The sequence below is a fragment of the Dipodomys ordii genome, unplaced genomic scaffold, assembly GCF_000151885.1.
Source record: "Dipodomys ordii isolate 6190 unplaced genomic scaffold, Dord_2.0 Scaffold30, whole genome shotgun sequence".
In the NCBI taxonomy this organism is placed as follows: Eukaryota; Metazoa; Chordata; class Mammalia; order Rodentia; family Heteromyidae; genus Dipodomys; species Dipodomys ordii.
The window spans coordinates 10,486,149-10,511,460 of record NW_012267246.1 but is presented as its reverse complement, the minus strand read 5'-3'; the positions used below and the strand labels follow the sequence as shown (position 1 = coordinate 10,511,460).

At 42.6% G+C, this 25,312-nt stretch overlaps 1 protein-coding gene across 1 annotated transcript in view; it reads left to right on the top strand.

Moving 5' to 3' along the window:
* Slc7a14 (solute carrier family 7, member 14) overlaps positions 1-5,874 on the top strand; it is a 46,361-nt gene extending 40,487 nt beyond the window's left edge. Inside the window, exon 7 of the mRNA XM_013016198.1 lies at positions 5,292-5,874. Within this exon, the coding sequence (XP_012871652.1) occupies positions 5,292-5,614 (323 nt within the window). The 3' untranslated portion in view covers positions 5,615-5,874. The remainder of the gene's footprint in view (positions 1-5,291) is intronic.
* The last annotated feature ends 19,438 nt before the right edge of the window (positions 5,875-25,312 follow it).

Here is a 25,312-nt window from a genome sequence, read left to right as displayed (position 1 = left end):
ATGCAAAGAAAGGAAGTCATAAAATAAGGCAGTCATAAAAATGCAATGCAGGGCTGGGAAGGTGGCTCAGTGGTAGAGTGCCTGCCTTGCATGTATGAGGCCCTGGGTTCAATTCCTCAGTACCACATAAGTAGAAAAAGCTGGGAAGTGGTTCTATGGCTCAAGCGGTGAGTGCTAGCCTTGAGCCGAAGAGCTGAGGGACAGCGCCCAGGCCCAGAGTTCAGGCCTCATGACCGACAAGAAAAAAAAAAGAAATAAAATAAAATAAAAATGCAATGCATATCCTATAAACTTAAGAAAATTGAGGGAAGGGGGAAAGTTGGGGGGATGGGGAAGAAGGTTGCAAAGGGTGCCAATCTATGAAAAGGCATTATATTCATAAACTGCTTTGTTGCATGGCAGCTCCTTTGTACAACTACTTAAAGAAAATAAAAATATATTGAAAAGCTAGGAGCCAGTGGCTCACCCCTATAATCCTAGCTATTCAGGAGGCTGAGATTTGAGAATTGTGTTCAAAGCTAGCCTAGGCAAGAAAGATACTTTTATATCCAATAACCAAGAAAGCTGGAAACAGAACTGTGGCTCAAGTGGCAGAGCACTAGCTTTGAGCACAAAAGCTCAGGGACAGAGCCCATGCCTGAGTTCAAGCCCTAGGGCCAGCACCAAAAAAATAAAAACAGAGAACTCAATGCCAGTTCCAGTGCAGAGCTGAAATAACAGGTTCCAGAAACTATTTCAAGCAAGGAGAATGTTACAGAAGTGAGTGTGTAGACTCATAAGGTAGAGAATTTTACCGAGCTGCTTAGAAACTCTGAAGACATTTTAATACTGCTGGATATCAGATAATATCAAAACATTCTTAGTAATTTTAGATGTGAGCATGATAATGTTACATTTTTAAAGGAGTCCATTTCAGGGATGCATATGGAAATATGTATAAATTAAACCTATGATGGGAAAGATTTGTTTCAAAATAACCTCAAGAGAAAAGAACAAGGGAGTGGTGGGAGGCCGGGGGGGAAGGAGAGGAGAACATGGAATGTATTCTATTATTTGTTCCACTTTCGGTATGTTTTTCAGATTCCTCAAAACAGACCCAAACTGCTTCCCATCAATCTACACCTCATAGCCTCCCCTGGTAGGTAGGAGAAATAAACCAAAGAGGTCCCAAATCCTTGAGTTAGGAAAAGGAAAGTTCTGGAAAGATTCAACATCTCATGGCTATGGACAGTCCTTTATTCTTTGGTGCCCAAGTTTTTTCCTGCTTGTGAGCGGCACATAATCTCACACACGTGCACACACACACACAGAGGCCAACAGTGGAAACACAATCCCCTCTGTGTGCATCTGTGCGTTTTGAGCTCCTTGGACCCAGCAGAGGTGCGGCCTGGCCACAGCCAGCCCCACACAGAAGCGTTGTATGCAACGTGGTTTGAAAGATGCAGGATTCCCAGAAGCCCCCACCCCCACCCCAAGTTTTCAGAAAAGACCTCATGCATCATTCTCTCCACCAACTGCAGAGAGGCGCAGAAACAAAACCCTCTGCTTCCACACAGGAGGCTTTTAGCAGCTCTGTTTACTCCTCCACACAAAGCCCTTGTTTATGCGTGACAGATGGCCCTACATGTTTCTCTTCTCTGCTCTCTCCCCCCCTCACCCCTTCCATTTGTTCCTCTCTGTCTCTTTGCCCAACCCCACTGGTCTCTTTGCACCATCCTTTCTCCTGCCTCTCACAGGGACTTTTCCCAGATTGTCTTTCCTTTTCCCCTGCTGACTCCAAAGCCAGCAAAAAGGCTAAAGACAGAATGGAACACTCTAGAACAACTTTGTCAAGTCATGCTCAGACAGATCTTGTTCACAGCACCTGGATTTGAAAAGTTTATCGAAAGACATATTAGCACACTCTTAAAACTGTACCAGCCCATCATGAACACTTAACATGGCAGGTCTGTACAGAGTCACTTCTTCAAAGCGGTCATAGTCAAGGTACATGCACACACCTGTGAGTATACACACGTGTGTGTGTGTGTGTGTGCGTGTGTGTACATGCACTCATGTTCTTTCCAGGCCCAATGATCCCAAAGAACAAATAGAGACCTAAACTTTACTGAATGCTTACTGCAATGAACGTAGTCGATAAGCCAGCTCAGGGAAGGGAAGGCTGAAGATTGGATATGCAAGAGGCCTTCGTTATCTCTATTCAAGGCTGTTTCTGCCCACTCAGACCCACACAACACACCCACTGTTCCACAAAATGAAGCAATTAGAACACACAGATGAAGGGCTAGAGGCATGGTTCAGTTGGTAGGGCACGAGGCAATGAGCAAAAATGTCAGGTACTAAGTTCGAGTCCTGGTCTCAGACCAAAAAAAAAAAAAAATACAGAGGTGACATGCAGTCTTTTCCAACTCAAGTATCTATGATTTTATGAGCAATTGCATCAAGGTTTTCAGATAATCCCGATGATGTGAATCTACTCGTTACCCAAATACCTGATGGGGCAGAAGAACTTGAGCAAAACTAGGTATCAGCTCATGAGTAAGCTGTGGAGACCTGTATAGTGGCAGACAAGAGAAGCTGAGGGAAAGGAGATCTGGCTGTGGAGGTTCATGCCTGTCCTCTTAGCTACTTGGGAGGCTGAGATCAGAAGGCTCTCAATTCCAGATTAGCACAGAAAGCCTCAGGAGACTCCAGTGAAACAGAAACAGTTAGGCATGGTGGTGTGCACTACAGCTATTGCAGGAAGCGAAAAGTAGGCAGACTATAATCCAAGCACATTCCACACAGGAAGTGAGTCTGTATCACAAAAATAAGCAGAGCAAATAAAAGAGGGGTGGGGGAGGGGGTACTGGAGGCATGGCTTAGACAACACACGGAGTTCAAATCTCAGTGCTGCCGCCCAAAAATGGTACAAATAGGGTCAGAGAAGGGGATCCAAAAGAAAATAACTACAGAATAGATCTAAAGCAGAAAAAGGAAGTAAGATTTGGCTCTGGCCCTGGCTGTCTAGAAGAAAAAACAACAGAAGAGCATAATTACCCACAGAAAGTGTATGCCTGCTGATCTACCAGGTCCCTAGAAATTCACTCTCAGGCCCCAGACCTGCTTCGAAAACAGACACTCCCCAAGACCCGAACACAGGCCCTTTGAGAAAAGGGCCTAATGTGATGTCTAGTTCTGCACAAGACTTTTATCTATCCCTGGTGACCACCCCACCTCCAGACAGCAAAGAATAAATACCCCCAAAAAATGAAGTGGCTATTTGAGCAGTAATAGCTACATCTGTGAATGATTAACTCCAGGATTTATTACCAATTAGGACTCTAAATCTCTGCTTACTTTGGCTCCCGGAAAGTTGATTTCACTGGAGGGTCAGGGGAGAGGGAGAAAGCCATCCGAGAGAAAGAAAGAAAAATGAGAACTTAAAATGACAACACACAAGATTCAAAAAGGAGGATGCGTTCTAAAGGTTCCGAGGAAGAAGGAAAGCAAATCTCATGGTTCTATGAGAAGCTGGACATGGTGGCTCACACCTGTAATCCTGAGATATGAGGATCATGGTTTGAAGCCAGCCCTGGCACCTAAAACTGGAAGTGGAATTGTGGCTCAAAGCAGTACAGCACTAGCCTTGAGGAGAAAAAAAGCTCAGGAATAGCGCCCAGGCCCTGAGTTCAAGCCCTATGACCAAGAAAAGAGAGGGGAGGAAAGAAAGAAAGAAAGAAGGAAGGAAGGAGAGAGAGAAAGAGAGAGAGAGAGAGGGACAGAGGGAAGGAAGGAAGGAAGGAAGGAGGGAGGGAGGGAGGGAGGGAGAGAGGAAGGAAGGAGGGAGGGAGGGAGGAAGGAAGGAAGGGAAAGCAGCTGATAAGATGCCACCTAGATGTCTCTTAGAAGAGGATGCCAGGGACCCCAAGAGGGTTGCATAACTAACTGAGTGGTCTCAGTAGTCCTCAGTAGCGAAGCATGGCATGATCTGGTGGAGGAGAATGAGTGTCAGGCATGGTTCAGTCCAGAGGTTCTCAGCTATTGGTCCACACAAATGCTATATAATTGATACTAAAAAGGTGAATATACTTTGGTTGGAATGGTATCAGCATAGAAATCTGTAGGTATTTTTTTGCCCACTGAGTGTTACCATTCATTCATGTACCAAACATTAAATGACAAGGGCTTTGTTGGGTTTGTTTTTTGGTTGGTTTTTTTTTGAGTCTATAAAATAAAAATACTGGTGCAGGTAATCACACAGACAGAGGTTCTAAGAGCTGTAAGAGGGACCCACACCAGTCTAACGACCCAGCAGAAAGTAGACAGCCTGGGGTGACAGGCATACGGGATGCTCTTAGTGAGTGAAAAGTGGCAAGAGAGATCATCTAATAATATATGCATCTTGCTAAGAGGTGAAGTGTGAGCCCTTAATAGAGGTAATAAATAATATAAATGTTATGGGAAGGTTGGGAGTATACTGTTGCTGATCCAAACACACTTAACCCAGGGCAGAAAAACATGCACATTTCTGTCTGGCGGCCATGTGAATGATGAAGTGGATTTCTGAGGGGATCTCGAAGGCTTTATCCTGTCTAAAGCGGAGGGTAGATCTCGCATCCAGCCAAAAACTGCCCCATCAGAATGTAGAGGCAATGAGATCAGGTCTCCAAGGAAAACCGCACATTTTGAGGTATCTAATGCCAGCTCCCCCCAGTTTTGGAGGATTTTGTTGTGCCATTTGGGGGGATGTTGTTCCTTGTTGCTTTGGTTTGGGTTTTTTTGTTGTTTTTTTAAGATAGGGTTTTCCAAAACAGCCCAGGCTGACCTTGAACTTCCAATCCTCCTGATTTAGCAATCCTCAGTGCTGGGATTACAGACGTGCACCACCGCACCTGGTTATGGGATCTCCCAGTTTTGCACGAGCATCAAATTCAAGTGTTTTCAAAACACTAGGTAATCAGGTACTCATAGCTCATGCTCCGTAATCCTAGCTTTAGGCAGCCGAGATCTGAGGGTTGTGGTTCAAAGCCGGCCCAAGCAGAACTATCCAAGTGACTCTTAACTCCAATTAACTGGGGCGGGGAGGGGAGGGGAGGCAGAAGTGTAGGTGTAGCACAAGTGGTAGTGTATCAACCTTGAGTGAAAGCTAAACAAGGTCCTGAGTTCAAGCTCCAGGACTGGCAACCCACCCCTCAAAAAAATTAATAAGCCAATGTGCTGTGTAGATCAAGGCTCACAGATCACCTCCAGTTCTGGGTTTGCTGTGGATCCTAAGGCTGCTGCTCATTCCTCTGTGCCTTCCCCTGCAGGCATGCTCATCTACTTTGGCTACGGCATCTGGAACAGCACCCTGGAAATCAGCGCCCGGGAAGAAGCCCTTCACCAAAGCACCTACCAGCGCTATGACGTGGAGGACCCCTTCTCCGTGGAGGAGGGCTTCTCCTATGCTACAGAAGGGGAGAGCCTGGACGACTGGGGCGGGCCCGGTGAGGACAAAGGCTTCTGTTACCAGCAGATGTCAGATGCGAAGGCAAACACCCGGACGAGTAGCAAAGCGAAGAGCAAAAGCAAACACAAACAGAACTCAGAGGCCCTGATTGCAAATGATGAGTTAGATTATTCTCCAGAGTAGAATAAACAAGCCAGAGGGTGGCAATGGAGATGCTCGATGTTCCGAAACATAACCTGCGGGCTAGAAGGGGGAACACTTTTTTGGACTCTCACTTCACAAATCCAGTCCTCAGTCATAGCCTATCATTTGCTATTTTTGCTCTTCAGGATAAGTCTGTGGAAGGACCTCGATTGGGTCCCTTTGTGAACATAATGATAATCACAATAATAAGCAAGAGGCTGTACAGAATTCCATCTTAGACAAGCCATCCGAGCGGATGGCAGCATATGTTCCCCTAGCCTTTTGCCTTGATGGTGGAATCCTTTCACCTCTTATTGAGACCCCAGGAAGAAAGTGGTAAGCGTCTTGTCCCCCTTCTGAGGCCCCACCTGGGGATGACCCCCCCACCCCAAGGCAGGCCACTGTGGACCTAATGCAGCATTTAGTTACCTGACCTCAGGAAAGCAAAGCTGGATTCCCAGCTGAGCTCTGAGCTGCTCCTGGAAACAGATTTGTTCTGAAACCACACACACACATACACACACACACACACACACACCAAAAATAATCATTCAGGAAACATGTTTCTTTTTATTCACCCAAGTTCTCATAATTTTTTTAAAATATAAAGATGTAGCCAAGTTCTCAAGGACTCCGGTCTGCCTTGAAGATTCCAGGTTCACTGTAAAGCAAGTTTGAATCTCCAGCAGGAGGGTGAACACCCAGATCAGAGCACCATCAAAACTATACTTAAATGTCCAGAAACAAACATGGTCTCTAGCAGTGGAGGCCAGAAGGGCATTGCCAGCAATTCACCCTCTGTCGTACCTGCCCTCAGCCCAGATGCTCAGCTCCTGCCCGTGAAAAGAAGGCAAAGGTAGAGCATGATTTCATGGCACTAATATGTCTTGAAGAAGTAGGCTATTTGTTCTCTAATCAGATACAGATCTTCACAGTGTCCAGTGACCCAGACACTGAGATCATTTGCAAATTCTACTTCATGTTTCTAAAATTCTAAATTCTCTTTTAACCTCAATATCTATCTATCTATCTATCTAACCATTGCATTAGTGGCTATTTCTCTGAAAACAAACAACAAAAAAGAGGTTGAAGCCCAGCTATTTAAGTAATAACGTTCCATGAGCTCATATTTCAATTCTGGACCTTGTCCCTGGGGGGAATAGGGGGTGCTATCTTACTTTTAGAGTTTTTTTCCTGCTATTTCCCAAAGCTAGGTCAGATCACTGAAGCCTAGAGATAGAGCTACCTGAGAAGAGTTGAGTTGGGGCTAGAAGGGTTCTTAAAGGAACTTTCTAGAAACTGGATGGATAGGCACATTTACAGCAGGAAAACCACAGGAATTCTATTCCTGGATGATTACCCTGTGTGCATCTCAATGTATCTGAAGACAATTTGGCCATACTAAAATATCTATGAAAGTTATCTGAAAGGGAGGAGGGCACAGCAAATCCTCTCTCTCTCTCTCTCTCTCTCTCTCTCTCTCTCTCTCTCTTCTTCAGTTTATCAGCCTGCTAAAGGTTTTCCAGAACATTGAAGTCTATACTTTCTTCAAGTTTGAAACTTGTGCCTTCTTGGCATGCTGTAGGGTCCTAAAGAGGAGGCAGAAGTCCAATGTTTCCATTCACTAACAGTGACTGAGAAAAAGCCACATGCTAGTGGCAGGCCTGAGAAATACAGAATCTACCCAGGGGTCCCAGCAGTTCAAAGAGGAGCCCCCCCTGATACCAGATAATGGCAGATAAAACTACCAAACTTAACAAGCCAGCATAACTGAGGCCCTGGGCTGCATGCAACCTAACATTAAAAAAAAATCATCTGAAATTAGCTGTCTTAAAAGAGGATTTAAAACAAATTCCCTATCATGCTCCTAACTAATGCATACAATGAAGTTCAAAGAACTACAGTTTTCTTAGAGTTCTTTTTTTATTCCTCTATAATCATTGTTTAGAACTTTTCCCTAAAGTTTAACCACCAAGTTTCAGTGCCTGGTTTGTGACCTGTATCCTTGGGGATTTAATTGTAAAGCTAATTATTCACTGTTTGGGGGAAAGCAAAATTTTAAACTGGCTTCAGGACTCAAGAGCTCTGCCTGCTTTGCCATCTATCAGGTTTGTTATATATGTAGATAGAGGGAAGATCCGTGTCTTCTTAAATGAATTCAAAGGAAAAGTGGATACCAAGGGACAAAATGTTTTAATCCTGTCACTAGTGAGCAGTAACCTGGTGTCTGGTATGTGTGATTCTGGTAACCTAGGAAGGAAGAACACTTGCTTTAGTTCGTTGATTCCTGCATGTCCTATGACCCACACTCATCTCCAAAGCCATCTCCCGCCTCTGCCCACCCTCAGAGTATCCTCATATGTTTCAGGCTTTGCTCTCTTTAGTTTTCTAAAACTGATGGGTCATTTTTCTAGAAATCTCAGCTCAACACAACTCAACCTGGCAGGAAAAGTTTTCTAAGATAGGTAAATGTGGTTTGCCTCATATTTCCTGGCTCCTGTGATATAGTCCCAGATTTTCCAAAGCAGTTGTCAAATGCTATCAACCACCAAATGGACAGAATAAGGGTCTTCCTAACCAATATCTAAACACTATGCTTGTGAGACAACATTAAAAAGTAAGGTTACGGCTGGGTGCTAATAACTCATACCTGTAATCCTAGTCTCTCAAGAGGCTGAGGTCTGAGGATCTAGGACTCCTATCCAATTAACCAGCAAATACTGGAAGTGGAGGTATGGCTCAAGTTGTAGAGCAACAGCCTTGAGCAAAACAGCCAAGTGAGTGTGTAAGGGCCTTAGTTCAAGTCACAGTACTGGCACAAAAAATAAAAAAGTAAGATCGTCTTATAATATCTTAAACTTAGACCTCTTGACTGGATGTCAAAGAGACTTTTATTAAACATTTCCTCACAGCAAGAGCTCTTCCTGTGAGGCTCCAGTGTGAGGATTTATGATTTGGAGCCAATTATTTGATCTTTCAATGTTTATTCCCTTTATTTGTTGATACTCTATACTATACCAAAAGGATTTAAGTAAGGAATTCAACAAAAACAGGACAATGCAAAATGAAAAGTGTGTTTAGTGCACAAATGCAGAACCTTAATGTACTCTAACTAAATTTGCCCAGTGAAGGGGCATCTTTAAAAGATGCTAGAATTGGTAATAATGGCCAGAAGTACCTTTTCATGATAAGAACAAAGCTTTCCATGAGGAGGGTAGAGGATAAAAATAGCACAGACCGCTAATATCCAGAGATACATTTAAAGCTAGATTTCTACCAGCTACATGTGCCTGGTGTATAGTATGTAATGATTGTATGGGTGAATGGATGAAAGTGAAATATCCATCACTTATTTGCAGAGTGCCTATTCTGTGCCACCGCATAGAGTAATATAATAAAGTGATATAAATAAAATAGACGTTCAGCTCTTAGGAAGTAGAGGAAATGGAATATATACAGAACAATATTGAAGGTTACAGGTTAGATGAGAATGAGGAAGACATAGACAGTGGGCGGCCTGTTCTCTGACTTATACATGGCACTATGCCTCCGTCAAAGAAGCAAAGAGCTAGTCTGACTGGAGATTGAATTCTTGGGTGATTTACAGGTTGAAGAACACTAAATGCCACCAGAAAGGTAGGAAAAGACCCACATACAAACACAAATGTCGAGCCGGTTGGCTCTGTGTGGGTGGAAAAATTATTTGAGAAGTGATGGAAATATGAATCCATGAAGGATAGACTTGAAGACAGTTGGGCAGTGGCTTCATTATCTAGGCAAGGAGCTAACAAAGCACATGCAGACTCAAGTGGATGGAAAGGCATCCATCTTAAAGCAATGTATGATTTTTCCTTTGACTACTGTATTGGATTTCATAGTTAACAGGACTGAGGGATAGTCTTTAAACATAAATACACCAAAAAGATATTCACAGCCACTTTAAATTTTTCAGTAAGTTTCAATGACCAAACCTAGCCATTGTTTCGAACTATTTACTCTAAATGGTTACACCTTAGCTCTCAGTTTCACTCAACTTGAGTGCTAGGCTATTTTGAACTAAGAAAAGAACCTTGAATGATAGAAGTAGGTAAAGAATCCTGTTCTACTTCTTAGTAATGTAAATAGCTAGCAAACTGTCACGCATCTCTATTGTGCTCATCATGCACCTGTGTATAAAGTTGCTGGATTAACAGTCCATCCTTCAGGACTGGTCAGGACATAGATCTGGTAATTTTTAGAAAGCAAAACACCAAGAAATGTCTTGCAAACTTGATATCCTTTATCTGTGCTTGTTGAAGTCTGTTCTTTTCCCTTGTACCATAAATTGAAGCTACATGTCTGGTGGCTCATAGTTGTAATCCTAGCCATTCAAGAGGCTGAGATCTGAGGATTGTATTTCATAGCCAACTTAGGCAGGAAAGTCTCTGAGACTTTCCTATCCAGTTAATCACCAAAAGCCCAAAAGGAGAGGCATGGGTTGCTCAAGTGGTAGAGTGTCAGCCTTGAGCAAAAGAGCTAAAGTATAATACCAAGGCCTTGAGTTCAAGCTCCAGTAACCAGCAAAAAAAAATTCTTTTAATTAATTAAAGCTAAAAGTGGTTGGAAGTGTGGCTCCATTAGTAGAGTGCTAGCCAATTAGTGAAAACATCAAGTACTGAGTCCAAGTCTTGGTCTTGGACCTAAAAAAAGAGAAGAAGCTAATTAATTAACTAATTAAAGCCAATGGAGAAATCCACCAAGAAGCCTAGAAGAAATCACTGCCTCTTTTGCCACCCAATTATACAAGGGGCCTGAGATGTCAATGGGAATTCCCAGAGAACCCAGGGCAGGTTCACTAATGTTGTCGCTCACACTAGAATGATTGGTGGTGTGAAGTCAGGAATCAAGAAATATCTCTGAAGCCAGAGACACACTCGGGGTCCCAGAGAGACAATGTGACAGATTCAGACACAGGTGAACAGTCTTGAGATAGCCTGAAGGGCTTATGGGAGAAGAGAGCAGAGGAAGTGTATGACCGAGCTGGCCACTGCTACCCAGTAGAAGAGAAGTATGAGCACTCTCCATTTCCATAGAGAATGAAGCAAGAAGTTTCCAGTGGGCGTGTCCCCATCAGTTTTTACCCAGCATCCCCTTCCCCTGTTTCCATGTATCTCTAAGAATCCTAAGGACCCATTTGTCTAGACAGGCCCTTTGGAGACCCTAAGAGAGAGGCTCCAGCAGTCAGCCAGTGGTGGTCTGGCTATGAAAGAGCCCCTATTTATGATAGTCAAAACAATCCACAGAACCCACAATAAGTAGGGACCCAAAGTCTGTTCCCCTCAGAAGCTGATGTATTTCTCAGTTGGGTTGTGATGAGCACACAAATCCCCTTTTTCCTGTACATCTTCTTAGTCCTGGCCCTACTTTGATTTTCTCTAAGACTTCAGAGGATATATTTATTTTCTCCTCGAGAGCATCTTCCTTTCTAAAATGCTTTGTTTTAGCTCTCTAGTCTTGCTGTGCTGCCTCAACACACATCCCATTCTGAAATACCTAGGCAGTTGCTTTTTGCCAAAATGATTTCTTGAGGAAATAAAGAATGTTCGCTCTTTTTTGAAAGCCCATCAGAAGTGAATATGTATTCTTCAGTGTCAACTAGCATAGTGTAGAAATCATTCAACAGCACTCTTGATGCATGCACGGAGCTACATGAAGTAGCCCTGAGCCGGGCGCTGGTGGCTCACGCCTGTAATCCTAGCTACTCAGGAGGCTGAGATCTGAGGATCGCGGTTCAAAGCCAGCCGGGGCAGGAAAGACCGTGAGACTCCTATCTCCAATAAACCACCAGAAAACCGGAAGTGGCCCTGTAGCTTAAATGGTAGAGTGCTCGCCTTGAGCTGAAGAGCTGAGGGACAGTGCCCAGGCCCAGAGTTCAAGCCCTGCGACTGACAAAAAAAAAAAAAAAAATGAAGTAGCCCTGGGCTTGAAATCTTTTGACAGCTCTGATTTCTTACTTTTTTCAGAACATTCCATACATATTGGCCTACTTAGAAGAGAAATGGCTTTCTTCTCTTTTTTTCTTTTGCTTTGATTTTTATTTATTTATTTATTTATTTTCCTTCAATAGTTGTGTGGAAGGGTTTTAGTTCAACGTGTCAGTTTTTGAGCACAATGCATCTTAATCTTTGACACCCCTTCCATCATTTGCTCCCATCTCTCCCAACGCCATCTTTTCCCCTCCACTTGCCTGATTCCACTTTCACATAAATACATTGAATATGGTGATTGCATTCGCTCACCCTTCCAAAGGCTTTCTATGGGAACTGGGGATTAAGGGCAACCTCGATTTTATGCTAGGGATTTCCTGGGGAGCAGGTTCAGGTTTTTTTGTTTCCTATTATGCTTTCCTGCCATTGACCACAACCATCTTTGCTAAAGGAAATTTTGGAGCATGTGGATTTTTCAGGCAGTGCGGACTGTGTTGTAGGCCTGTCCGTTGATTGGGCCTGGTAGTTGCTGATACCCTTGTCTCATAGTCCTGAGGTTGAGAATTTACACTGGAAATCAGGACCCCCCACGTTCCAAAGCAGTGACAATATGGTGAAGGCACATAAATACCTCAACTGTCTGGGCTAAGAGAAGGAACTGCAGGTTATAAAGAGAGCAGCTACTGCCCTCATTCCATGTCATCACACCCATCTGACAACACAAACCTGCATCCTAGTTTTTCTCACTGTGGAACAGAACTGTTAAGTGTCTAATTCGTAGCCAAAGTTATAAATATGGCTTGTAGATCTCACTAACTTGTTTCATTTCTGTTTGGTCCTTAAGAAGTACAACTTGCATTTTGGCAGACGGTAATTTCTGGTGTTGTTGCTCTCTGCGGTTTTCTTTTGTATGAAATTGCTGTATTTGTTAACAGTGTGTTCGTTTTGTGACTTTTAAATTCCCATTGGTGCACTGTACAATGGGGTGTTGTAATGTACCATGAAGAAAGAAACAATATGCCGATGTATTATGGAGTGTGTTTTATTTTCAAATGACTGTGGTGTTGACAATATATTGATTTATCAAAATACTAAAGGAAAATTATAAATTTACCAAAATGTGTATATTTTAATAAATGCATAAAGCTTTACTGTGCCTTTAACTTTTATTCCAAAAAGGCTTAATGAAGTAAGACAAGAGCAAAGTGTCGTAGTATAAAAATATCCATAGTGATGTAAAGCTTTTGTGAGAGAGACACAGACAGACAGAGAGAGGTTTCCCACATTATGTTGACCTTTACCCAGCACCTGCAGCCTGTTTCTTTTCCATGCTGAAAAAGAGATGTGTAAGTGAATCCTGCCTTAAGTGTTTCGATTATCCTTTGTAAAAAAAAAAAAAAAAAGCAGATGAATGCCTTCACTTTGCATTATTGTGGAAAATTCCTTTTCAGAATAAAAATATTTTTAAAAAGCACAGCTCATGGGCTAAATAAAACTTAAATTTGAAGGAAGTCAGTGACATCTGAGCTGTGTAAACTTACTTCACTTCTGGGAGGATGACACAGGGTTACACTTTCGTGGATGACTGGGAGACGCTGGCGTGGTTCCGTGGCCCTCTGGCCATTTTCTTCTCACTGGGACTAGAGCTGCCTTGTGACCTAATCACTTCCTGGTGCCACAGGCCCTCTTCATCCTCAGCACCATCTCATAATTAAGACAGAACATTCAATGACTTGTTACCATTCTTCTAAAGTACAAACTAGAAACACATGATTTGCCTAAGTCCCAAACCCAATACTGTTCCACTAATGATGACTTAATTTTTTTTTTATCTTTTGTTGCTCCAGGTTGATATCTGGAGGAAAGGTAGAGGGTGTGGCAGGGCCATGCATTTTCTACTCCAAGTGAGATGCACACCTTTATCACACCTTTATTTCCTACAACTCATACACTGGTCTCCCTTGTGAAAGGCTGCCTACCTAGCGAAAACAAACTTTAAATGGGTCAGCTTTACAGACTCACAATTGAGTTTCCATTTTGCATCATTTAGATAATTGAGATAAATTCTCAGTCATCTGTATTTTTTCTCATCCATGTCACTAGTCTCCAAAATGGTGTCTGGGAACAGTCCTGACACAATCTCATAAGACAGGGTTTATAGGTACAGATGAGAACTACAATGGTGCCTCCAAATGTGGCCAATAACAGGGTGAACCTCAGAAAATCTACAATGAAATCATCATATGATCTATTAATATAGAAAAGTGATAGATAGATAGATAGATAGATAGATAGATCCAAAAGAATTGAAATTAAAGTCTCAAATGTTTCTACACCCATATTCATAGCAGCATTACTCACAAAACTAAAATTTGGATACAACCCAATTGTCCATCAACGGACTAATGGATGAGCAAAAGGTAGTAATACATACAATGGAATATTCCACATTATAGAAGAAGGAAATACTGACACATACCACAACAGGATATTATGCTAAGTGAAACACACCAATCACAAAAACAGATGCAAAAGCTGTCCGCTTAAGTGACACTGCAGACAAAAATCAAGAGAATGTAGCTGAGAATGTGGCTCAAGTGGTTATAAAGTACAAACTCCTAAGTTCAAACCCCATACTGCAAAAAATGAGGAGGGAGGGGTGGGAAAGGTAAGGAAGGGCAAAGGAGAGGGGGCAGGGAGACAGGGAGACAGGGAGGGAGGGAGACAGGGAGACAGGGAGGGAGAAAGGGAGGGAGAAGGGGGGAGAAGGAATGAAGGAGAATTGAAAAAGAAACGTAGAGATCTAGAGACAGAATATGGTGATTGCCAAGGGCTCAGAAGGACAAGAAGGAATTGTTGTTTAGGGGAACAGAGTTTTGTTTTTGAAGATGAAGTTGAGGACAGGATAGTGGTCATAGTCACAAGATAACATGAGTGTACTTAACACCACTCAACTGTGCATTTACTGGTTGGCTAAGATGGCAAAGTGTATGCCACGGATATTTATCATAATCTTAAAAGTCGGGGAAAAAATTAAAAGAATTATGTCAGCGTATCACACACATAATCCTAGCTACTCAGGAGGGTTGAGATGTGAGGATCTTAGTACAAACCCAGTTGCGGCCAAGAAATCCGAGTGTCTTATCTCCAATTAACTAACAAAAAGCTGGAAGTGGAGATGTGGCTCAAGTAGTAGAAAAAAATTAGACATCAAGACTACTTTTAAATCATTTTTTCCTTAGGCCATAACCTAAAACAACAACAACAAAACTCTTCTTAAAGTTAAATATCCCATTAGTGACTTAAGCCATCCCATCACCGAAGCATTAAATTTACAGCTCTCCCACATTTTCTCTCTGAAGTTGGCCGGCTGGTAGTCTTCCTTGAGCTAAATTCCCTTCTTCTTCTTTGCCCACATGCCCTTCCTGTCACACCCATGGGTAGATCTTCTGTTATGCATGTTGGCCTCCATCAAATCCAGGGTGGCAACCAAGTGCCCCTGTTTCTGCCATCCAAAAATGTCAAATTCTCCCAGCTTCCATTACATATGTGGGCAAGCCTGGTGCTTACCCATCAGAGCCATTTAGAGTGTTTTCAGGAAGGAATCAGCCTTCTGTGAGTCAATTATCTCAATGAGATAAGCATGGTGGCAGGCCGTCTTCCAGAAATGGGAAATATAAATGATTTGTGACTCTAATTAACATCAAACGCCAAGACAAGAATGCGATTTGGAACTGAAGGCAAAGAGGAAACAGTTCATCCAGATTCAATTCTGGTGGTGAGAAGACTGTGATTGAATTTCCTTCCAGCAGGGTGGGGTGTGGAAAAAAAAAAAGAGAAGTTAATTAATGAATCCTCTTCTCAAAGAGCAGGTTGTCCTATGTCATGAGAAAAAGACTGTGGGGTCCCTTGTACCTGGGGGTGTGAGGGGGGTGTATCCAGGAGGGGTGGCAGTGGGAATTCCCAGTTTGAGAATCTCTATTTCCAAAACAACCCTGGTTAACAGAATCCGATTAAATGTATTCAAGACCAGTTCCAATGTCCTTGACTTTGCCTCCCACCCAGTCTTGTGTATCACGTAAGAAGATGGAGATCCAATCAGCCAACCCTGGTGGATAAAAGGGCAGAAAAGGAGAGATGTTTGCCAGAGATTCTCCCACAGCAAGCTGTGGGCTTTGAGGACAGCAGAGAAAAAGCATCTGTGCCTTATCTGTATCCTGAAAGACTGGAATTGCTCCATTGGAAACATAGCCTGGCATTCTTCAGGGAGAAGGAATCTAACTCCCATGGAAGAAGGAACACAATGTCTTCACTTATCCCCTGTGAGATATGAAGGACTGAGCCCATTAGCTCCTGCTCAGAAAGCAGGTTCTCATGTGTCATGAGAAAAGATTGTGCGGTTCCAGGGTGCCTGGGAGAGGTAGGGATTCCCAGAAAGGGACGGAAGGGAGAAGCCAGGGTACCAAAGACATACTTGGAACCCCATTCACTTAAGAGTCCTTTGCACAGCTAAACCTAAATACAGTAGTAGCTGAAAGACACCACAAACCTGCCCCAAAGTAAAGACCCAAGATCATTGTACCAGGGAGATGGCTGGTATGTTGCAGAGAGGCTTGGATCCAGTTCTCCAGCACTGGCCACAGAAACTCTGGCAAGCCACTGCTTTTGTTTCCCCATCCTTCATCAAGTTGACTCATGATTTCTAACGTCCTGGGGCCCAGCCAAGAGCTCAGGGAATGTGTTTCTCCTGCTCCCTCCGTTCCCCATTGCCCAGCCTGAGAAGCAAGACACATTTAATAAATATTTGCTGAAGGATTGAATAAATAGAAGTTCCATTTTTCCTTCATCAACCCGAGGCCCTTCCTGTGTTTTTGCCAAAATAGAACACAATTTCTACCACTCTATTTAAATATTCAACTGTTCACCTCTCTGACAAAAGTCAGCTCCTTTGAGCCCACTTGTAGAAATTGACCCTAAGAAAATAAATAATCAGAGATATTGTTAAAGATCTCTGCCAAAGGATATATTTATGATCATGGGGGAAAATATAAAAAAATTAAAAATCAACCTAATGCCTCCAAATGGAAGTTATATAAATTAATTATAGTGCCACAGAATAACTTAGTCTTCCCTCAATAGCAATGGAGGTTTGCTTTCAAGAATCCACTCAAGGGGGCTGGGAAGGTGGCTCAGTGGTAGAGCGCTTGCCTTGCATGCTTGAGGCCCTGGGTTCAATTCCTCAGCACCATATAAGCAAAAAGCCGGAAGTGGCGCTGTGGCTCAAGTGGTAGAGCACTAGCCTTGAGCTGAAGAGCTGAGGGACAGCACCCAGGCCCAGAGTTCAGGCCCCATTACCGGACCCAATAAAAAAAAAAGGGGGGGCTGGGAAGGTGGCTCAGTGGTAGTGCTTGCCTTGCATGCCTGAGGCCCTGGGTTCAATTCCTCAGCACCACATAAGCAAAAAAGAAAAGAGCCGGAAGTGGCGCTGTGGCTCAAGTGGTAGAGCGCTAGCCTTGAGCTGAAGAGCTGAGGGACTAGCGCCCAGACCCAGAGTTCAGGCCCTACAACCAGACCCCAAAAACAAACAAAAAAACAACAAAAAAAAAAAGAATCCACTCAAGGATACCAAAAGGATAGGTGTTTAAGTCCTGTAGATACCATCTATCCTGTGCAGCCAGGTAAAAGTATGTTCAAAAATGTTTAACAGCAGAAATCCTTATTAGTTATACTAAGTTGTAAAAAAAAAAAAGGGATAAAGATTGTATCCTTTAGATATGAAAGTATGTGTTTTTATAGAGAAAAAATAAATACTCATACCTGTAATCCTAGCTGCTTAGGAGGCTGAGATCTGAGGATCGAGGTTCAAAGCCAGCCCAGGCAGAAAAGTCCATGAGATTCTTAGCTCCAAGTAGCCACCTGAAAACTGGAAGTGGAGCTGTGGCTCAAAATGGAAGAACACTAGCCTTGAACAGTAAACTCAGGGACAGTGCCCAGGCCCTGAGTTCAAACCCCACAACTAACAGTAAAAAATAAATAAATACTTAAGAAATTATATAAAATGTCAACTATTAGTTCCTCTGAGATCATACTTGATTTGGGATGGTTTGTGCATTTTCTTCTTTGTATTTTTCTCTTTTCTTCTAACTTTTCTCCCAAACACTTATTTTTATTACCAGAAATAAGATGTGATTAATCTTCATTTCCTATGTCATAAAGGACTTGGTAAGTATTGGCCATGTCCTGAGTGGCAAACCTGGAGGTCACCTTGAGCCCTCTCACCAAGCAAGCACACAAGAAACAGAAGCCATTGTTCCGGGGCTACACCGTGCGCTGGCTGCGCTCTGGAGGGGCACATGATCGTTCAAGGATGCTGCTACATGTATGATAGAAGTCCACACTCAGCCGAGCTCACTAGCCTGGATGCCAGCCTCAATTATGCATATTGGGAAGGGGTTTGAGCATGGAAGTATCATTCAATCATTTCATACATACAGATGCTTAATTAAGGGAAAAGCGTACTAAAAATATGATCACCATTGTTATAGCCAAGAGTCCCATAGATGCTGGTCAGGCTTGGATTTTTAAGGCATTGATCTCTGAAGAACAACATGGGAACAGTCTCATTCATAATGGAGTGTGTTAGTGTAAACTCCAGACTTAGTGACAGGGATCAGTTCTGAGAAATGTGTCATCATCAGGAGATTTTACCCTTGTGTAAATATTGTACAGAATACTTATACCCATATAATTAATATACGGCTGCAACAGTTCTAAAGGAGATATGCCAGGGGACCATCATGATACATGCAGTCTGTCATTGGCTGAAACTTCATTATGAGGTATAGGACTGTGTTGTTCAATTCTGAATACTAATGTTTGTTCTGAATATCAATGAAAAAAAAAAAGCCAGATGCTGGTGGCTCATGCCTGCAATCTTAGCTACTCAAGAGACTGAGATCTGAGGATTCTGGTTTGAAGTCAGCCCAGGCAAGAAGGTCTGTGAGACTCCTACCTCCAATTTAACCACAAAAACCCAGAAGTAAAGCTGTGGCTCAACTGATAGAGTACAAGCCTTACCAGTTAAGGGATAGCAGCCAGACCCTCAGTTCAAGACCCAGTATTGGCACACACATACACATATACACACATACACATACACACACACACACACACACACACACACATTCGAACAAAAGTCACAGTTTAAAGAGACAAATGCATATGTTTGTGTATTTCATTGTAAATATTGAGTTTAATCCTTCATCAAGCAAAATATACCTTGTGTGGCCTTGGTAATGCTTCCTTCCACATAGAACATGTTCAGTGATGATTTGTTAAGTCAGATTGAACAGAATTTCACCAATGCCTGCCACAAATATGATTATTTTCAAAATACATACTGAAAAGGACTGACAGATTGCTTTATGTTTTTTTACTAAACTAACTCCAGGACTTGCTAATCCTGAATAGTCATTTAGAAAGATTCTTGAAAAGAATATAATAAGTTATTGCAACAAAAACAACAAAGTCAAAAGTACAAAAGTTTGCCCCCATAAGAAAAAAAATGAAATACAAAATAAACACTAGTAATTTGTGATCTAATAACAACTCACGACAAAGTAATTGCTTTTCAAAGGCAGTTCATGTATGGAGTGATTAAGTTGAAAGGAGACATTCAAGTATCTTATTACTGAAAGTAATATAAGCTGGTTGTAAAATACTCCTACAATTTTGTATATATAATAACAGAACTTTTAAGTCTGGTTGAGAGATCTTATAAATCAAGTCTCCCTGGATTCTCAAATAATTGGTTAGAAATATGAAAATGCAACCTATTCTGATTAGTTTGCCAGAATTTAAAGGCATTAAGGAAAATGGAGAATTATTGTCTGCTTTGAAAACAAATCTTTACAAAATTGATGACGGAAGATGACACAGGGTGTGCCAACTTTCTGACATTCTATCTAATATGATTCTATGTATGAGACATTGTTTTCCAAAGAAATCATTTAGGGATTGCAAGTGGGGCTCTGTGGGAAAGCACACATTCAGGTCCTAGGTTCAATCCCCAGCACGTCTTTCACAGCAAAAAAAAAAAAAAAGGGAGGGCTGGGAATGTGGCTTTAGTGGTAGAGTGCTTCCCTAGCATGCATGAAGCCCAGGGTTCAATTCCTCAGTACCACATACACAGAAAAACCAGAAGTGGCACTATGACTCAAGTGGTAGAGTTCAAGCCCCCGGACTGGCAAAAAAAAAAAAAAGTAATCATTAAAACTTGCTAATTTTTAAATATTTATCCCAAATATTAAATAATATAGACTCAGAAGTATTGTTCTCATAATTTCATTAATATTAAAGTTTTTACCCTGAATAAATAATATAGAACAAAATAAAATGTTACTTTTGTCTTTTCCTATTATTTGAATATTTTGTGTACATTTCATACCATACATAACATATTAGCATGGTTGCACAGCTCTAAATAATTCAATATACACATAAACATCTATAGCCAGAAGAGATAGTTAATAATAGTGCAAAGAATAAAAATCTTTTTATAAGGGCTGGGAAGGTGGCTCAGTGGTAGAGTGCTTGCCTTGCAGGCATGAGGCCCTGGGTTCAATTCCTCAGCACCACATAAGCAGAAAAAGCCAGAAGTGGTGCTGTGGCTCAAGTGGTAGAGTGCTAGCCTTGAGCACCCAGGCCCAGAGTTCAGGCCCCACGACCAACAAAAAAAAAAAGTTTTATAATCGTTATTGTCACATGAATTCTCTGCACAGAATAGCATACATACTTATATTTCTGTTTATAATAAGCAAGAGAAAAGAACTTGTCTAAAAATTTAATCAACCTAGAACTTGAACTACACTACTAAATAAAATATGTATAATGAATAGATATAACAAATATATAGCATATATAATAGAGAATAATTTTATGTTGAAGTTCAGTGGTGTTTTTCTGTCTAGTCCTGATGATCCAGGCATTAAACCAATTCACCAGACTGAACAAAGGCACATTTTAGTATCTTCCCTAAGAACACTAATTTGAATTCATGAATATGATGAAAGTCTATGCTGCCAGAAAATGCCCAGGCAGTTAGGGAAAAGAACAGAGAGGAAAGTAAGAGGCATTTTTATCGCTTATCATTATATAGCAATTTAATGCTTTGAAAGTGAAAATAAAACATGGTGTGTTTTCTTTGCACAAATTCTGCAGTGCTTTTGTTTCCATTTAACCGATTAGAAGATGGCTGCATCTGAAGCTAATTCACTTGTTGCTATTTCCAGATAGCCTATAATTAAAAAAAAAAAATCCACGTTCTTTAGTAAAAGTTACAGCTCAAAGGCTGTTCTTTTCAAGTGCTGTGATCAGAGCAAGCCCGGCAACAATCAAACACTGGATGAGACAGCCAGCCTGCGGGAAACAATTTGAGGACAAACAAATGGGAAAGGTACTTTCACCATGGGTGGTAGACCCATATGGAATTTGTTAGTCAAGTGACAGTGTTAGCTGGAACATTCCAGGGTTCAAGGAAGGTTCAGATGCATGCATGGAGAATAACTCTCTGACAGACTATGGAGTAAAAGCTGGATTTGGTCCCAGGACAACTCCAAGCTCTGGAGATGGCCATCAAAGAGGACAAGTATGCCATGTCTCTACTTGCCAGGAGCACCAGAACTACTCATACAGTGGGAGATGCCTTCCCCCGTTTCTCCCTCCTCCCCCCCCCTTTTTCTTTTTTGGTCCTGGGACTTGAACTCAGGGCCTGGATGCTGTCCCTAAGTTTTTTTTTGTTAGAGGGCTCTACCACTTTGAGCTACAGCTCCACTTCCAGTTTTCTGGTGGTTAATTGGAGATCAGAGTCTCTCTCCCTGGACTTTCTTGCCTGAGCTGGCTTGGAACCAAGATCCTCAGATCTCAGCCTCCTGAGTAGCTAGTATTACAGGCGTGAGCCACCAGTGCCCCTGAGATTCTTTTGTTTTTATCATGACATTCGTACTAAATTCCATATCTTGAGGGAATCTTTGACAGCCCTCCAGCTTTGGGCCCAGGCCTCTCCTTGTGCTAAGAGAGAGAGTTTATAACTAAGACATCAAAATCCTGGCTCTCCTTCTTCTCCATCCTGGTGTGATGTTTTTTATTTTTCCTTTAACAAAGCCAAGGCCCATGGTCCTCTAGGGATCTTCCAGGATTGAAAGTAGCTCAGAAACACCTTCTGAACTAGCATCCTCACTTCAAGATGCAAGTCCAAAGTGATTAACTTCAAAGGACTCTTTATGAAACTCCTGATTGCATACTAGCTCCTAATAGGCTCAGGGGTTTCCAGCCCAAGGATTTCTTGACTAAAAATAATTGAATGTGCTCACTCATTTTGATCTCAACTGGCCTGAACACTAGAGGACATGGGTTCAAATCTCACCCTTGACACTTATTGGCTCTGTATCCCTGGCTCATCTCCTGAACCCTCATTTCTACATATGGCAAAAAAAAAAAGACAATGTCTTCCCCCACACACACACAGCATTGTCAAAAGGCATAGCTTAGGCTACCTGTTTCTTCAGAATCCATTTTCTTCTTTTTATAGATTTAATCAAAATTGGAATTGGGCACCCAGCCAGCTACAAAAATAAATAAATAGAGAGAGTGAGAACCGGCTTCACAGAGCCAGGATGAGACAGTCTCTGCCTCAAAGTCAGCTCTCGGTGGAATGCTCTGTGACCAACTGTTAAAATTGCTAATAATGCCATCACTCAAACTTGCATTTTGTAAGTTTTATAAGGTTTGTAAGCAGACAATGGCGCATGGGAGCCAATAGAAAAGGCAATTGAAGCAGCCACCTCCACCTCCTCTCTTCCCTCCTACTGGCATCCGCCATGCCCTGCCAGCACGGAATCCAGGCAGACTCATGGTGTGTGCAAGCTGGGCACGGTGCAGTGGGAGTTCAAGCTGGGTGTGTATGTACATCTATGACTTAGTCGAGGCGCCAATAGTCCCACTTACCACTGAAACCAGACTCACTTCAAAAACAGGAAGAAGGCAAGGGAATTCTAGGATACATGCAAGAGATTCCCATCTCACTTCAGTTCAGCCATTACACGAGTCACTCAATTTCCATTGGAAGAGATGATTATAAGAGAGCAAAGCACAAGCCCCAGTTCCTTCTCATCTGGGACTGAACATGGAGAGTACTGGTGAAATGTGGGCACATCGAGAGTAAAACTAAGCTGGGCACCAGTAACTCACATTGGTAATCTTAGGTACTCAAGAAGTTGAGACCTAAGGATCACACTTCACCAAGCCTGCCTGGACAGGAAGGTCCATGAGAGCTTACCTCCAGTTAACTACCCAGAAATGGAGATATGACTCCAATGGTAAAGCACCAGCCCTGAGTTAAAAGGTTAAGTGACGGCACCTAGCACCGAACTTCAAGGCCTATGCTATGAGTTCAAGCCCCAGTACACTCACTCTCTCTCTCCTCTCTTTTTCTCTCTCTCTCTCATACACACACACAGAGCAAAATTTTAAACAATGGCATCAGTTTTATGCACCATTAACACTGTTCCAAGAAGAGCAAAATGCAAACAAATGTATGCCCGTTATTAAATAACAAAAACACACTGACAAAAGAGAGAGAATTTTTTATAAAGACTTTATTTTTTATTATCTTTAATGCTTTTTTCTCCTTTTTGAAAAAAAGAGCTCCATGATTTTTAATTAAGTAGCTAGGCAGAGGGGCTTTCAATTCAACATATCAATTTATGAATGCAATGCATCTTGGTCAATGTCACCCTTTCTATTGTCCTACTGTGACAATACTGGAGTTTGAACTCAGAGACTAGGCACCATCCCTTAGTTTTTTCCTTCAAGGCTGGCACTCTACCACTTGAGCTACAGCTCTACTTCTAGCTTTTTGGTGGTTAATAGGAGATAAGAGCCTCACAGACTTTCCTGCTGGGGCTGGTTTTGAACCATGATCCTCAGATCTCAGCCTGTTGAGTAGCTAGGATTACAGGTGTGAGCTCCCAGTGCCCAGCCTTCAACATCATTCTTCACAGTTTTCTTCAGGACAGTTCAGCAGTCTCCACCATCCACAGGACGCAGCATGGAGACCATTGCTTCAATTCTCCACAGTTGTGCTAACTATAACTCATGCACGTGCCAGCCAAGATAGCTATGCAAGCAGAAAGCTGAGCTCTGGCGTCTGGACAGTGAGGTTTTTTGTTGTTGTTGATTTCTTTTTGTTTTAGTTTTAAATAAAACTTTATAGATACTGAAATTTAAGTTTCGTAGTATGCACACACCAGGAGATTGTATTAATTGTTCCGGGGTTTTTTCCCCCTTCCTAACCAAGTACAGAAATAATTATTGTAAGGTTGGAAGCTAGATTTGGCCTGGCGATCAACTCAACTCTTCTAGACCACACTGGAGAAATGGGCAATACTGGGGCTCACACGTCAGCAAGAACCTGCAGCACAGTGTAGACACCAGGCAGACAGAGGAGCTGGTGCAAGGGTCCTGAGGCTTATGAGCAGACACACAAGCAGCTGGAGCATTGAGCCTCAATGAGCGGTGCAAAATGGATTCCACATTCAGACAAATACTCGTGAGGAGCCTAGAAGGAATCTCCCAAGTACTTATAAACATTTCCAATTTGTCTTTTAAAAAGATGTCTTCAAGCCAAGGCCAGTGGTTCACACCTATAATCCTAGCTACTCATGCGGCTGGGATCTGAGAATGGAGACTTGAAGCCAGCCCAGGCAGTAAAGCCAATGAGGTTCTTTACCTCCAATTAACCACTAAAATAGCTGAAGGTAGAACTGTGTCTCATGCCCTAGAGCGCTGCTAGCCTGGGGGACAGTGGGAGGTTGACCCTAGGGACTGTGCCCAGGCCCTGAGTTCAAGTGCTAGGACCAGCACAAAACAACAACAAAAAGAATCCTTCGTAAGGGGGTAGTAGCTCTCACATTTAATTCCCAGCTACCTGGGAGGTCAAATTGAGAAGATGACAGAGACCATCCCAAGCAAAATGTTCAAAAGACCCCATCACAACTAACAGCTGGGCATAATGGGGTATTTGTCATCCTAGCTACACCGGAGGCTGAGATCCAGAGGACCACGGTCTGCGTGGGGTGGGAAGGGGATAGACATAAATGCAAAACTATTAAATAACTAAAGCCAGCCAGCCACAGGTGGCTCACGCCTGTAATCCTAGCAGCCTGGGAGGCTGAGATCTTTGGTGGGGCAGCAAAGTCCATGAGACTCTTATCTTCAATGAACCACCCAAAAAGCCAGATGTGGAGCCATGGCTCAAGTGGTAGAGAGCCTTACACAGAAAAAAAAAAAAAAAACAATCAGGGACAGCAACCAAACCCTGAGTTCAAGCCTCAGGACTGCTGAAAGAAGGAAAAGAAAGAGCAAAAAGGACAGGGATGTGGCTCAAGCAGAAGAGCCTACCAAGTACGAAGCCCTGGGTTCAAATCCTAGTACTGCCTCCCTCTCAAAAAAATATATATTTTACAGATAGGAACCTTTGAGGCCTAGCTCAGAGCCCAGGGGCATTCCCGGCTTGGAGTACTGTACCCCATCCCCACGCCTGGCCATCCCCTCCCCCCCCACATACACACACACTGCTTCTCTCTCCTTCCATCCCCCAGACTCCCCGAGTGGACTCCAAAGGCAGGTGCTGAATTCAGGCGCCGGCTTCTGAATGGAGGAAACTGAGGCCTGA